The 15,836-nt window shown below is 48.5% G+C and overlaps 1 protein-coding gene across 1 annotated transcript; it reads right to left on the bottom strand.

Annotated features, from left to right (window-relative positions):
• Window positions 1-1,332: 1,332 nt before the first annotated feature.
• On the bottom strand, window positions 1,333-15,167 carry LOC149331898 (uncharacterized). Its single transcript, XM_089557437.1, has 4 exons — window positions 14,691-15,167; window positions 13,249-13,481; window positions 8,775-9,014; window positions 1,333-1,447 (listed from the first exon to the last, which is right to left on the bottom strand). Exons 1-4 carry the CDS (start codon window positions 15,165-15,167, stop codon window positions 1,333-1,335), a joined length of 1,065 nt encoding a protein of 354 aa, XP_089413563.1.
• Window positions 15,168-15,836: the final 669 nt, after the last annotated feature.

Below are 15,836 nucleotides of genomic sequence, written 5' to 3' on the forward strand. Positions count from 1 at the left end.
ATTTCTTAGCTAATTGGTTGATTGTTAAAATGGTAAAAAAGAAACAAACGTAATCACTACTTAATGTGCAGTTTCAAGCCCAAGCAATGTATATTTGTGCAGCGTACATCGCAACTCTACTTTAAATAACGGCAGTTTCACCGATGGGCGTGCATATTTTGAGGAAGAAGCCGCGCTTTTTCTCAAGCTGTAGCCGCTATTTGAAAAAATCACTTGCACAGCATAATTGAGATTTGTATCTCGTTTAAGCGATTGGCGTAAACTGGAAGTTTTATATTAGAAGGATGATTGTTTCAGACGCCATCCGTGCATTTCAGGTAATGACAAGACTGAAGACAAGCCGTCAGCCTAAATTATAAACATACAATATATGCCATGTTTTGCGAGCGGCGATGATACGGGACGACACTGACTAGGTGGTTCGCACTGATAAAATTAGGGGCTTGCATTAAAGGCAGGGTACCAGCTATCGGAAACGCGAACCGAGTCAAATGAGGGCAGCAGTCAACTCCCAGCAGGTGGCTCGCAAGGTCTTCAATCGATTTAGCTAGTGGTTCAGGAGATAGGACATACACTGCATGAGCTAGATTGTGAAGACCGTCATAAGCGTTCTATGCTGTTTGAATGATCATACGAATAAGTCGTTAGTTAGTTAAACACACTCCAGGTCCTTTCACACATACTCATAAATAATCTGGAACCGACTTCAAGTAGATAAGCCGAACAAAAATGTCATTGAATTAACTCCCATGCGGAGTTCGGCAGATTTTATTACGGTCTGAAAACGTGATGAATCCAGGGTGCAGTTTTTTTACCTTGTCACATAAAGCAAAAATTTGCTGGCAGCATGTGCCAGATATATTCCTTTGCAGTGAAGATGAAGTTTTGAGCGTGGGAGTTCAGTTCGCACATATGACATTAAAGTTCCTATATTGGCAGATTCGCCTACAGTGTGTTCTTGCTCATCTGATATTTGGCCTTGTAACGCATGGCCTATGTAGAAATGCATCGCTTACTAAACACGCAACGACAAAGTACCATCCACACAGCACACCGGAATTGAATACAGAGGCATTTTTCAAGCTAGGCCGGTTGAGATCAAAAATTTGTTTTGGTGTTATTGCAAACGCCGCATTGACATTCATTCTCTAAAGACATCAAATAGACCAATCGAACAAGTAGTCCAGCGATCGCTCTCGAGCACTGCGTTCCTGGATGCGCAAGTCGCTCGACACATGTGCTTAATAATGTATAGTCTACGTAAGAGAAAAGCGCCTCCTTATAGCGAGAATACGCAAAAATAGACCCCGGAATCGGCGCCAGCGGTGCACTTCAATCGTGCTGGCCGTCGATGCAGGTGCTGTTGCAGCTGTCGACCGAGTCGAATTGGTTGGCTCCGGTCAGGCACTGGTATCCTGAAAGGGTTCTCGCGGTCGCCTCCAGACACCTGCGAAAACAGAAGCTGCGCCTCATCTCCGAACCTAGCAGCACGCGCGTATTTTACAATTTATTGCTAGTTCACGAATTTTTAAAATGACGAACACTGGCTGTAGAAAGCCACACTAGTATTTTCTTACGCACTGAAGCATTCGTCCTGCATCATACTAAAGTGCAATACCTAAATACGTTTTCAGCACTATCGAAGGAACCGATTTTCCAGAACATGAGGAAAGCGTAGGGTAAATTAATCCTCAGCTTTATCTTGTTCAACGAGCAGAGCCCAGTGTCCTATATGGCAGCGCCTTGGACATTTTCTTAAGGCCTATACGAGGACAGTTACTAGCAGGAAACAATTTTACCCTTAGCGTTGGTGCTGCAGCACGTCGTAACGAAATTGTTCCGTTTTCATATGGTGGCCTCTGAGGATTCTGCTCAGGGAAGACCGGCAGCGGGAAATGTCAACGTTGTGCGGCCCTATATGCTTATGGGACGAGGGGCGTAGCGTTCACGTCTTCGGCATGTAAACTCCCCAAATATAAATCGGAGTGTCTGAAAAACCCACGTTTCACATGAGAAAGGGGTGCGGATGTACAATGTGCGCGTACCCTACAGTAAACCATTCGGGAACCTGATGTCTGTTGATGTGAAAACACTAGCTGAAGCGAGGAGTCTCCCACTCCACGTCCATCTTTAATAGTACAGAAGTCCCAGTTCACAGCCGCACCGCATTGCTACGGCGCTACTCACCCGTGAGTATTACATGCGTGGTCTTTTCACCTCATGGAGATTTGTGAAAAGTACAAACTTTAGTGAGCGCACTGCGACCAGTCCGGCTGCAGAGGGTGAAAGCGCAGTCCTCTAAGCGACACATGAGGCCTGTGAGACAGGTCGTTCATTACTTTCGTTTCTCTAATGGCCCACTAGCTTGACTGTTCGCACCGAGCGCTTTTTCTGGGACATTGCGGAAGATATACAGGGTGTCCCAGCTAAAAGTAACCAAGCTTTTAAAAAAGACGAAGTGTCCTAGCCTCGTGAGACCAACTGAGGGTTGTTGCCAGTCGCATGTCCTAGTCTGCGGTATTTTTTTAATCGTGCAAACGTAATTAATTAGCAGAGACTGATTAGCTAACTTTTTAATTATTGCGTTTAGGAAGAAAGTGTCAATGCAGGAATTGTAGATCCCATAGAAAAATAACCGGTTGCAGTGTTTCCAACCAAGTACCACTGATACAGCTTCTTTTATTGGCCTTAAAAGAAAGCCCGCGAAATACAAAAAGAACCACGTGATAAGGAAGGAGTTCCAACGCTCCCAAACGACCGGTCAAGCAACGACATCTGCTTATGTTTGCAGCGCTGCCCCTAACAGGGTTCGGCGTTTTGAGGTGGTGGCGAGTTATGCGTCATGAAAAGTAAGCGGGCGCTGCCTTTGAAGGAAGTGAAGCGCGGCTCGCATGGAGCGCTTTTTCACGCGAAACCTCGCCTCGAGTGATAGGCATGTGGCCGTGCCGCCGAACTTGCACCGTCACGCGCTGAAGGAGCGGTCGACCTAGCGCCCATGCGAGAGTTGCTGGCGTATATCTCGCAACCATCGCAAAACGCCGAACCCCGTTCGGGACAGCGTTGCAAAGATAAGCGAATGTCGTTGTTTCATCGGTCGTCTGGGAGCGCTGAAACTGCTTCGCTATCACGTGGTTCTTTTTGTATTTCGCGGGCTTTATTTTAAGGCAAATAAAAGAAGCTGTATCAGTGGCACTTGGTTGGAAACACCGCAGCCGGTTATTTTTCTATGGGATCTACAATTCCTGCACTGACACTTTCTTCCTAAAGGCAATAATTAAAAAGTTAGCTAATCAGTCTCTGCTAATTAATTACGTTTGCACAATAAAAAAATACCGCAGACTTGGACACGCGACTGGCAACAACCCTCAAATGGTCTCACTGGGGCTAGGACACTTCGTCTTTTTAAAAAGCTTGGTTACTTTTAGCTAGGACACCCTGTATATGTATGCCAAACCTGCTTTATATGCCTCGCTGCGACTTGGATGAAGACAAATCACTTTTACGAAAAAAAGGGTATGGAATGATGAGGCAAAACAAATATATGCCTTTCTATTTCACCGATCATATAGCCCTGCTCGTACGCTCCACGAAGAAGAAATGGTGCTGAAAGCGACACCAATGAATGGAATTTCGACATCAGACGATAATTTAGGTACTGAAGAAAAATGTTCGAAAGAAATGGATTTAAATGAATTAATTTCTGTGATACAAGAAAAAATGTAAAAAAAAATTAAATAAAAAGTTGCGATGTACCCAAAAATCCGCTCCTTCATAGCACAGCGGATACCAGATACTGCAGCTAGCAGTTTGAATATGGATGCTGTTGGACAGAGAATTGTAAAGAAACTGACGCAAACATATGCAGAAGTTACGAGGGAAGGTGCGACGAACGTGAAATTAATGCTAACGCACTCTGCTCTTAATGTCACATAAGCGTCCCCATAGTTCTTTTTGAGCTTTGCTAGTGCACACATAGTTCGTGTACGCCGAGGAACCAACAACGCCACTGGCTGCTCTCCGCTCTTACCTACAGCGCGAATAGTTTCATCAAGTGACCTCCATCACATATTTACCAGACCTCATTGTCATCCATTCGGTTTATTATGTTTCCAGGATGAAAATAAATTTCCTTTGTCAGTGAGGCTGCCACTGAACCTCCTTTGCGCCCTAGCGGTGGAGTGCTCAAAATAGCATATTCTCCAATGTGAATTCTCCAATGTGCATCGCCTGTTTAGACCTCTCGCCCAAGAAACGGTGAAGCACTCAGAATACTGTGACGTATAGCTTTTGTCAAAAGTAATTAGGCTGCATGATTTGCTTCTAACTCGTATAACAGAGCCCTCACGGCTTCCCTAAAGATCAAAAAGTTCTTTGAAGGTGAGAACAGGGGTTCTTCTTACCATACAGAGATTTAGAGCTTGAGCGCTGGCGTAATACCCTTAATATACGACAGAGAAGATAAAATGTGCAGCCTGGTTACTTTTGACAAAGACTGTACCTCGCGCACTCTCACTGGCCCGCTCTGCTTCCCGCTTCCCTCGGCAGGGCCGCGTCGCCGTTTTACACCGAAAGCAGTACCAGTGTCACGAAGCAAAAATTCCAGCGTATTTCTGTTCTTCGCTCTGGCGCCGAAGGGTGAAGCCGCCAGGAGCCCTCTGGCCAACCTCCGCAAGATGCACCACTCAGCAGCTAGCGCTCTGCCGCAGCTACTTCATAGTTGAATGCCCACTCACCACTGACACCGCGATCCACCTCTCCACCCCACTGCCACTAACATTTACTCTCCACTATCCACTAGCCCCTTCCACCCACCTTCGTCCTCTACAACCTCTACACTCACGCAAGTTCCCACAGTGGTGGAACGAGAAAAGACGCCGAAGTCGTATTTAGAGACTGAGCGGGAAAGCCAGCTACCCACGAGAATCGCCACTCATGAACCATCCACCAGCCCCCCCCCCCCCCCCCCCCCCCCCCAACGCCCCACTCTCGCTTGGTGCTGCCCCGCGTCCCACCCACGAGAGAAGGCGTGCCATTACAATCTCGCAAGCCAACCAAGCTCCAACCAACGAATTCAGGGCTGCTATTTCAGGATGGCCCAGGTTCCGCGCTCGCCCGAATATTGCCCGATATTTGCGCGACAGCTGCCAATGAACGAAAATAGCGCGGAATGCGCAAACGCACTACGCTACGAAATGTCGAGGCAAAGCTACGTAGGTTGATAAAAGTGCACCATACGAGCGCCGCATCCGCATTTCAAACGTACTCCACTGCCCAATGCATAGCCTAAGCGGCGCCTAGCGTCATCAACGCAGCATTGCACATCGTAAAATTGTGATTCTACCGCTACATATTCCGCGGAAGCCGTTTTCGACGTCCTTTTTGGGCGCGTCAAAAGCGTGTCTCCACTTTCCGGCAATCTCTCTATCCAGGATTGAAGGCGAACTGTGCGCACGTGGTGCATTCTTTCTTGAACCCTTACGCTTCTTTCAATGACAGCACGCGGCTAGGCGAGCTGAAACAGTTCTCTGATAAGATGCTGTTGCAGAATGGCGCGCGCTCCAAAGCGCCGCTTCGTCATCGTCGTCACCCGTGGCTAACGGCTTGTTGTTGGCTTGTGTGGCGCGCCAATGGCGCTTTGCTGCTTGAGACATGGTTAGAATGGAGTCTATGGTGTTTCTATGCCAACGCAGTCCGAGATAAGAAACCAACGGCCGCCAGCGCGTTATGCGCTTTCGACAGTGATGCTCAGATACGTCGTAAGGTGGAGACTGTAAGGGCCTGTCAGCATGGCTTTGCTGCGACCGACAAGCAGGTTGGGCGGGGCGCAACCGTAGTCTGCACGCGCATAAAAAATTTACGGCGAGCCTGCGAACAAGTGAACGAGGGAAGACTTGTGAACAGTGAAACCTCCGAATTCAACAAGGAACTCTCGTGAAGGCGAGGTGTTCGCAGCCGCAGCAGCTTGGGCCATCACTTCGAGTGGCCGAAATTGTTCCGGCGTCACTTTCGCTGGTCCGAAACATCGGCTGCGCGACAAGCAAGGCGACAACCCATGTCAGCGGGGGCTGCATGGCGGGACTGAACTGCTCACCTTCGAAGGGCAAGTCATCTGTGTCTTCAGTTTTGTGCAGAACAGCAGTTTACAGGGAAGCGTCGGCTACGTTGGACGTCACCTGACAACTGTGAGTAGCTCTCTAAGGGACGCCTCCGATGCGCTGTGCAGAAGTAATGGCTCTGGATTCTGCCACGACTGCGGCGGACGTGCTTATTTTGAGGAACGTTTCCTTGTTCGTGACAGCGTCCTGGTCGTCGTGGAATGTGTCGACAACCGATACATTAAATTAAAAGCAGCTTCAAAGTCCGACGCAGACGTTATTAAAGAATGAAGGGGATTATATTGCATGAGCCTGGAAAACTACGTCAAAAGGAGCAACAGCTTAGGTTCAGTCGCTTAAATGCTTGAGATGCCGATATGGAGAAAAAAATACGCCATTTACTGCATGAATCAAACACAGGAAAACTGAAAAAAGTACGCCGTTCACCGCCACTTTGGTTTCAGGTAGTTCAACTTTAACAAGAAGAAATTTGAACGGAAAAGGCTAGTACAGGCATATAATAAACGCTTGCTTGTTTCGGGTAACCTTCTTAGCTTTGCGTTGAAAATCGTTTTTTTTTTTTATTAAGGGGGTGTTTGGGGACAGTTGCTTTTGATATAAATTTGCCGCTCAAGCAAAGGCTGTACGAGGGTAGTTATCTGAAAAACTAGCAGGGCATGAGTGTGAGATCATTTAAGTCTAGACAGACTGTTCAAATGTCCTTCTAAAAAACGCTGTTTTGGGTAATGTTTGAACATATATCCGCATTACCGTAGAAATGCGTTAAAAATGATCAGAAGCGACCTAAGCCACAGCTGCCGCAAGGTTTAAATTTTAAAATCGTTTCTAGTCAGCCTGCCATAAACCTCCAGTAACCACTGCTCTCCTATTGTAGCCTAAAAGCTATTCAAATGCACTAGAGCCAAGCTCCCGATCCTGCCCAAGAAGTTAAAAGCAGGGGCCAAAAATAGTAAACACACTGAAAACAGGCTAACAAACATGCTGCGACAAATAGAATTGGACGGGTGAAGTTGTATGCACGGCTACTTCGTGGTGCTGGATCGTTTATTTTTCTTAGCATTTTTTTATTTCACTCTGGTCACAGGTGCAAAAGTGGTCGTTGTTGATAAAAACAGCTATTGCTTACACGAAAGAAGCTGAAACTAGGTTCACGGGATAGTTAACCTTTCGCCGCTCATCTCCCGCTGCAGCACCCGTTACGTCAGTTTTGTTCACACAATACTGCTCAAAGCTAATCTCCCAAAACACCGCCCCTGTCAGGTAACACGCGCCGTGTACCAGGTCACGTTAAAAGGAAAAGGTCCGCCCGACGGGGAATTTTCGCATGAAGTCTACGCCACCACTTATAACCCGATAGTATGGTTCTCTCGCGGGCCAAAGAAAATGTAATGAATTACAAATTATTCTGAAGCGCACTCAGTGCTCATTTTTCGGTCTCTAAATTATTATGAATAAGCACGAAGTGTGTAACAAAATGCACTGAAACTGTTTCCGTAACTAGCTTGCACAGGTAATGCACTCGGTGGGACGATAAACAAATGACAGACGGCAGCGACAGTGTCATCACGTGAGTCGTACTTTGTAGACCACCGGCGCAGCACCTGACGGGACGATCAAGTAGTGACAAACCAAGATTAAGTCTTCATAAGCTAGTGAAGGTCTAGGCGGGCCGAGGGATGAATTTTATGTCTTCGTACCATTAGCTTATTTACGTGAGGGCTTCGCCAGTGATTGGGGAGTTTCCGAGTTGCAGCAAACTCGGGGAATCCTGCTTAGCGACTTCGGAAGAGAGGTAGGACAAAACTATAAATGCAAAGCACGCAAATGTAAAACAAATAAAAGAATAATCGTCTAACCATTTCACAGCTTTCAGAGAATACTCGTATCTGTTGTCCGATCCTGCCGTTATTTCCTTCTCCTTCGGCAGGTGTAGGGGGTTTTCGCTGAAAATGCGGCCTCCGGTGTCGAAAATTCATCTCCGTGCCTTCGGCGCCTACGAAACGCACTCGGGCCTCGCGATTGCTATCGCGAACATTCGTATCACCACGCATCGTAGGTGGCACTTTGTGTTTTACTATACGTTAATTCGTATCATAACAGCTTAAGGTCGGTAAGACATTGGGTCAGGTTTTGCTCTCCCATTTCCAGTTCCTAACCTAGCGTCTAAAGGACTGCATGCATTCGAGCTGGTAAAACGGCATATGGATAGAACCATTGTGACAAATATACACAATATTCTTCGCCGTGTTTTGCTATTGGACTGAGTTGGTTTCTAAGCTACGTACCAGAGATCTCATATCCCTCAGAGAAGACCCAAGCTATGGAATGGAAGGGCGAGCGCGTATTGCATCAAGCCATTCACATTTTCTTCTCGCCTTCGAGAGAGCTGGGCGCTGGTGAGCCAACACCAGCCACGCCGCAGTGCCGAGCAGCATGCCAGTGGCCTGTGTTTCTGACAACGGCTCTACAATCTCGGAACTGTTGTAACCTCAGAGATCACTCCTCATTGATTCCCATTCCAGCTTGAAAAATTATATGCAAGAGGAGCTTTCTGCGTTGTCAAAAAAAACAAAAAACATCAGCTTTTAGCAATTACTTGCGGGTTGAGGTGGCAGCGAGAGTCACCAATCAACACAGACGTTCGGGCGTGCGATTTACCTGAACCCCCCGTCGTAGCCGACGAAGGCAAAGTAGGGGTACTTGAGCTGCCCGGGGGTGCACACCTGCGGCTCGGGCTTGTGGCAGCACTCCAGCTTGTCCCTTGGCCGCAGGCAGTTGTCTCGGCACTGGCGCGCGGTGGCGAACACCGAGCTGCCTTGGGCAGGGCACATGCCAAGCGGGAAGCGCCATTCTTCGCAGTCAGTGCCGTTCGAGAACCACCAACCGCTTGCGAGACCCCTGCGTAATATAGATGTAAGACCTTAGGAGAATTTTGAAATCCTTGCGCAGATTAAACCGAAGCAGGCAGGTTGACTGAACAACATTGACATTTCAAGGCGCATGCAATAGAGAAGATACACTGCCTTGAAACCTTACACCATGAGGGCACAATGAGGGAAGTACTTATTTGTTTCAGGTAGGTCCCATTTTAAGAGCTTTTCCCTACTCTATCTTCATTACTTCCCCACCCCCATCCCAGTGCAGTGCAGCGAGCGTGACCCTCAGAGGAGACAACAGCAAGCAATGCACGAACAATTCTTCAACCATCAAGAACCACTAATAAATTTTAAGAGCTTAACCACAGACGTGGCAGGAAAGCGAAAAGGAATAATTTCTAAGCACACATTTATCAAAAAAGAATTACTCCTAAGAAGTTATAAGAAGTTATAAGTCATAAGAAGTTGTAAGTTATAAGGTAACCCATATTAAATAAGGTAGCTTCCAAGAACCATACATAGGCGCACAACTGAAAAAAAATTGGCATATGTCGACTGAAGCCCTTCTTCCTTTGAGCAAGTACCCCAGGTGCTCTTACCGTCAATGCAACTTAGTGGCTGAGCAAACATATAGAAATTAATCATCATCATCAGCCCATCTACAGCCACAGAATGACCTCTCTGTGATAGCGCGAGCGACTAGCAAGCCGGCTCCGGGACGATGATTCTGCGCTGCTGATAAGCTGCGCACGGCACGCTACCGGTGATAAGAACGCGTTGCTTTGGAAAATAAAGCGCTTTTTCTGTTGGACCATGGTCGCTGCTCGTCGTAGTTATTACACTTTCAATATCACCCTAATTAGCATCGCCCCCGTGTTAGGCGCGGCCACCTAATCCTCGCACACTTCCTAATATCATCCACCCATCTGACTTTCCGCCATTCCCTGCTCCTTTTGGCTTCATGACCATCGGTAAATTTTCCCTTCGCATTTCATTGACAGACAACAAATATTTCTCCTTTTTGATTTCGAAGAGGATGTAAAAAAAATCGAGTTTGCTTGCTTATCTGTCTCGTTCTTTTTCTTTTTTTCGTTACGCAACGTAACAATTATGCACAAATAGCACCACAAGCGACGAGTGCGACCGCACACACGAAATTAGAGATTTTTTTTACTAGAAAAAACGTGTTTGTTCACAACTTCACAACATCTGCTCCACAAGCTCTGTAAACAGTAATGACAGCGCCGTTTAATTCGGCCCCGGAATTCGGCTGTCTGGCTTCAGGTTAATTACCGACCCTCTATATAGACGCTACGTCTCAAGGTGAATACGTGAAGTGGTGGCTATCAGTAGATTTGCTGGATGTTGTCCAATAAAAAATGCAGCAACCTTTCTTTTCCAGCATATGCACTACTAAAATGTCAATATACCTGCATGCAGAGTGTTCAAAGAAGCCAATCCAAGAAAATGCAATATGGATCTCCTAAGCGGGATGTCTCAGGCAGGCAAAATGTACAGGATATTAGAAATTGTGCACAGAGGTTAAATATTACGGCATTTCGGTGATACTATGCATAAGCGATTTGACGGGTGTAATCCTCGCTATCTTTTCCTTAACACGATAGAGAGTCAGACGTCGCTGAGTAACCTCCAGTGGGGTGTAGGCGTCAAACTGAAAATGGAGCGTTGCAGTGATGTTGCATGTGGCTTTTAAAAAACCAGAACCTTAATCAGGTCTTCCAACTTCCCTAAAGTACGCATATACGCAGATATTATTGAGATTTCTAGCTGGTTCAGAACATCCCTTTTTATTTGGCAACTGTTTGGGCACGAGATACGGCGCCTGAACTCGATCCGAAGAGGTGACTTAGTGCAATGAACCGATAATTGCCGGACAAGGTAATGAGGAACGTTTACTAAAGAGAATTTCGATGTGTGTAGTAAATTCTCTTGCTTTCTTCAGGTTCGTTTGCTTTTATTCGGGGGAGTTCAGCCTCCTCCAAACGTGAGTTGTTCGGTGGTGTCTTGAAGCACAGGAGTCCAGAAGCAGAAGGTACGAAAGGGAAATTATATTTACAGAGTATATACAAGGCAAACTCAGTTGCAGAAGCGTGAAGTCACACAGACGTTCAAGTACTGTAACTTGGAGGGCACTTATCTCACACAGAGATACAACTTCGGAAAATCTTACTCATCGACCGGCGGTCTCGGTTAGAGCCTAGAAGTTTTCCGTACGTGCTAAGCACGGAGCCTCGTTGCGACTGCCATTCCTGGCTTTTCCTTCCGTTTTTATTTCTAACATAAACAAAGGCGCTGGGGCGGACATTTTTCTTGACCCGCCCCAGTCTTTGATCAACCAATCGCTACTTAATTTCGCAGTAGCCACGGCCCTGTGGGTTGTGCATAGCCTCGAAACCAGGGCTTGAATAAATAAATAAACAAACCAAGAAAACATTCGTAAAACGTTCTCCAGTCTTAAAGGGCCACTGACCAGGGTCCGGACATTTTTGAAAAACAAGCCCACTGCATAGATGAGGCATCGAAGATAACCTCTGCAAAATACTAGAGCCATGCGCGCCCCGAAAAGCTGCGAAAATTCAAATCAAAGCCCGTTCGTTCTTTCCTTCCTTCAAAAACGGGCCCCGCCCACTACTCTGCACCCCGCTGACGTCAAGGGTGGCTACTTTCGCTAAAGGCACTCCATTGGTGCATCGTTCTGACTGACGGGAGAAGGTTGGGCGTAGCCTTGGCGTCGCGTCGTCTGCACAACGCTTTCCGCAGCGCCTTCTGTTCTGGCTCATGCCTACAAACCCGCATGAAGGAACAAAAAAAAAAAAAACTGCGGAGGGAGCGTGCGGCGACAGCCTTGAACCCTAGCCATAAAAAGTAAAAAAACAGTAAAACTGAGGGAGTTGGCTCGCCCCCCCCCCCTCCCCCTCCCCCCCCCCCCCCCCCCTCCGCCGTGATCCCGTCACGAGACGCTCTGCGTGCGCGCTCCCTTCTCAGTTTCTTTTCTTCTATGCGAGCCCCCCAAAACAAGGTTTTAATTAGTAGTGCAGCAGAGCCTTTCCCTCGCTCGCCCACTTTACCGCTCCGCACACATACCGCTTATCTTTCGTGCATCTTGCGTACGCCTTGACTCCAATGAATGACATATGCTTTGGAGCGGAGAAAAGACACAAACACACAGAACACAAACACGCATGGAGAAAAGCAAACGGGCGGTTGCCGGGTCCGCGCTTCGCCGTGTGTTTCGAACACAACCGACTTCCGCCCCTCCGCTCGTGAAACGGTGGGGAGGCCTAAAAAGAAAATGAAAAGGTGGCTCGTTAACTGGGAATGACAAACAGATGTATGAAAGGATGCGCTCGCTAACAAGTCTAGGTGGTCGAGCCGATCGCGCCTCTCGATCGTTCAGTGTGCGGAGAAAATGCAAAAACCAAGAAAAGAATTCTATTGAAGGCGGGGCCATGACGTCGCCTGTGACGCACTCCACAGACACCACGCCTCCGGCTTACACCGGAGAAGGAAGGGGTGATTTTGCCTTGCCGAGCCTACTCGACGAGGAGCGGGAGAGAAAAATTTCGAGGAGGGAGTGGAAGGAGAGGAGGCTCGCTGAAAGAGAGGTAGAGAGTGTCTGCTGAGCTGGGGTGGTCCGTGGCCCTTTAAGTGCATGCACGTGCGTAACTGCCTCAGGGCGGCCACCCTCGCGTGCTGCGTCCGACCGGAAGACCTTTGTTTACCTCCCCGCATGGCTACAACGCTATCAGTCAGCGGATCCGTCCTTTGATCAGTCGCGGTGGGAGGGAGACCACCCCTTTCGGGACGGCAAGGCCACGCCGCACGCGCGCCCTCTGCCCGAGGCGTCACGGCTGCGTTCCAAAGTGGCGTCCTCCCCATGCCGGTAATTGCTTCCGCATTTGTTGCTCGCTGCACTGCGCGAACCACGCGGGAAGTACAAAGGGGAGAGCCGGCGAGGTTGTGTACGAGGCGCGATCTTACATGTGTGAAACCTCTTTGCCATAGGTTCCGAATATTTAAGAAAATCGAAAAAATGCCGCATATTTTCAGGAAAGGCCTGTATCTTAGGATTTGTTAATACAATGCTTTTGGAATGGCATTTCTCTGTTGAAACTTCATCTCTGTCTTTTGAGAGAGATGTGCTACTCGTAAGTTGAGTTAATCCGTGAGTTTGTTCAAAAGTCATAACTTCGTTTGCCACAAACCTCGCGGGCTTCTTGCTACTTAATACTCACTTTTCACAGTGCGAGAATTGTGGCGTGACCATGCAACGCCTGTGCGGCCGGCTGGCCTTTACGCAGTCGCGGTGACACTCGTGCAGCGAGGTGAACCGGTTCGGGCTGCGGTTGCACACGTAGATCGGTCCTCCCGTCACCGGCATGCAGGCGTCCATCGCCGGGTCGAAGTAAGCACCGCCCTTGGACTCGCTGCAGAAGGAGAACCGGAACTCGCCGCACTTGGGGTCCGGCTGCATGCGTGGCACAATAGATACGTCTCGTCACGAATCACGTCATCTTGAGGATTCCTCCTTGCGAGTTACTTGCCCTCTTTTAAGGTGACAGCCCCTACTGGGTACCCGCCCGGCGTGGTCGGGTAGCAGATGCCAGTAGTAGTAATTGTAATAAATCCGTAAGCAAGGCAAGCCAAGCCAAGAGAGAAAACACGACGAGATGAACGTACAGGAGGAGAATGATGAAGAGAAGAAGACAGAAGGCAAGCGAAGAGAATAAGGAGACAAAGAGGAAGAAGTAACAGAGAAGAAACAAGAGAGTGAGGAAAACGGAGCGAAAATAGAAGCCAAGCCAAGATGGACAAAGGGAGAGAGGTAGAATAGTGAGCAAAACACGAGAAGGATAAGAGAAAGAATAGAAGGGGTTGAATATGGAGGGACATTACGGCCCTCGCAACATGTTTTGACTACAGGGTAGCCTAATTTATTGAGTCTGTTGTGGTACAATTATGATTCTCTTTAAAGACGTGGTAACGTGCTCCGTAAGAAGTCATCAGAAGTAGTGCTCCTGCCAATGGGGCTATATCGAGTACTATTCAAGAGAGTTCTTTCAAGAGAGGCCCTAAAATGTCTTAGACAAATGCAACAGGCGCCTTCCAATTGGTAGGACGCCATAGTATATATGTATAGCAGCAGCATCGTTGCAAGTATTCGTAACCATGGCGCGTTGCAAGTTTCTTCAACCCATCTTCAACCATAGAAATGCGCCTGAGGGAGAGACGTCGGGCCTACTACGGCCATGTCTGGTCGCCGTTGCCAGCGGCAACCCTGCTATCACCACCGTCCTGAGGGTCAGTGCCGTCGGCTGCGGTCTAAAGAGCGAGAACTAGCGTCACGACAGTAGTTTGTCCCAACGGTAAAAACCATGCGCTAGGACTCCAAGGGAAGCTTTGCTCGCGCGCTTCGTTTGTGACCCCTCCGCCCGCTTATGGTCATGTAGCTCCAGTGAACTCACCGCCAACATACATTACCAACCTGTGCTGCTAGCTACCACCTCGAGATAATGTACGGGGTTGCTGATCATGGCATGAAGCGCGATGAAAGCTACGAATGATAAGTCGTGCAATCCCGACGGCAGGCTTTAAGAGTGTAATCACGGCGGCCAGCTCAACTGGTACATCTTACAATACGACCCCACGATTCCTTTATCTACTTTGTACGTACCACTTTCGCCAGATCCGCGTCGAGGTCGAGCGTCACGACGTCCTCCAGGTGCACGGGCTCGTCCTCGAAGCCGTACTTGAGCTGAGGCAGCGGGGGCAGATCGGTCTTCAGGTCGATGGTGACGACAACATCTTCTTCCCTACTGACGTCGTCGAGCCCGGCAGTCTGGTCGTCTCCCACCAGTGCGGGCGAGCCGGCCTCCAGCATACGGAAGGCGATGACCACGGTGGCGGCCAACCCGAAGATGCCCAGCGTGACGGCGGACATTAACCGCAGGGAAGACCGCCCGGGCCGCTCGCTGCCTGCCGAGGAGTCCCATGACGCCTCCGTAACGTCGGCACTGCCTTCGGGGAAGGTGGACGTCGTCCTGACGGGGCTTCCTTCCTGCGCGGAGGAGGCGCGCGACGAGGAATGGACGTTCCGCGTGGATGAAAGCTCAGCGGGTGGAGATTCCATACTCCAGTTGTACCAGGCGTGCATGGCCTTCGTTTCTTGGCGTATTCTCTTAGTGCCGGCGCGTGAATGTCGTTGAGTCCTTTCGACCGCCGATCTCCTTCTTCTTCTTCTCCACATGAAAATGGCACATACCCACGCGGGGAGATTGGCCAAGGTACGTTGGTGATTGCCAAGAAGGTATATGTGCGGGGAAAAAAAAACTAAATAGAATAGTAGAATGATTGACATTAGAAAATATGTATGAATTCTTAAAATTCTTCAATAAATAAACAAATTAGATACACCAGGAATAAAATAAAATACGTTTTTTGGACATGCGGTTGAGGAGGAGGAGGAAGAACATTTATTTGCGCCGAATATGGCGCGGCAGCCACCTCCGGGTCCACACGCAGGCGTCCGGGGCGACATGCGGTGGAATTTTATATGGAGTTAACAGGGTAAGCGACCAGTTGCAATGATGTAATAATGAAGGTAGTCGCAAATAGTGCTTAACGAGAATCCCGTGGCGCTCGCGCCAAACGAGAGCAGTACTTGTAGAGACAAAGGGAGTCCTAACCTCGAAAGAGGGACCTCCAAAAACTGTTGTCTCTGGAATGCGAACCGCCGGCAAGAGAGGAGAAAATGGTGTTTCAACATCTCCGCATGTATTACAAAGGTTTGTCGTAGCGAACCCGCATCTGCATACAAGTTGAG

The sequence above is a fragment of the Amblyomma mixtum genome, chromosome 8, assembly GCF_055824585.1.
Source record: "Amblyomma mixtum isolate Tamu chromosome 8, ASM5582458v1, whole genome shotgun sequence".
Taxonomy (NCBI): Eukaryota; Metazoa; Arthropoda; class Arachnida; order Ixodida; family Ixodidae; genus Amblyomma; species Amblyomma mixtum.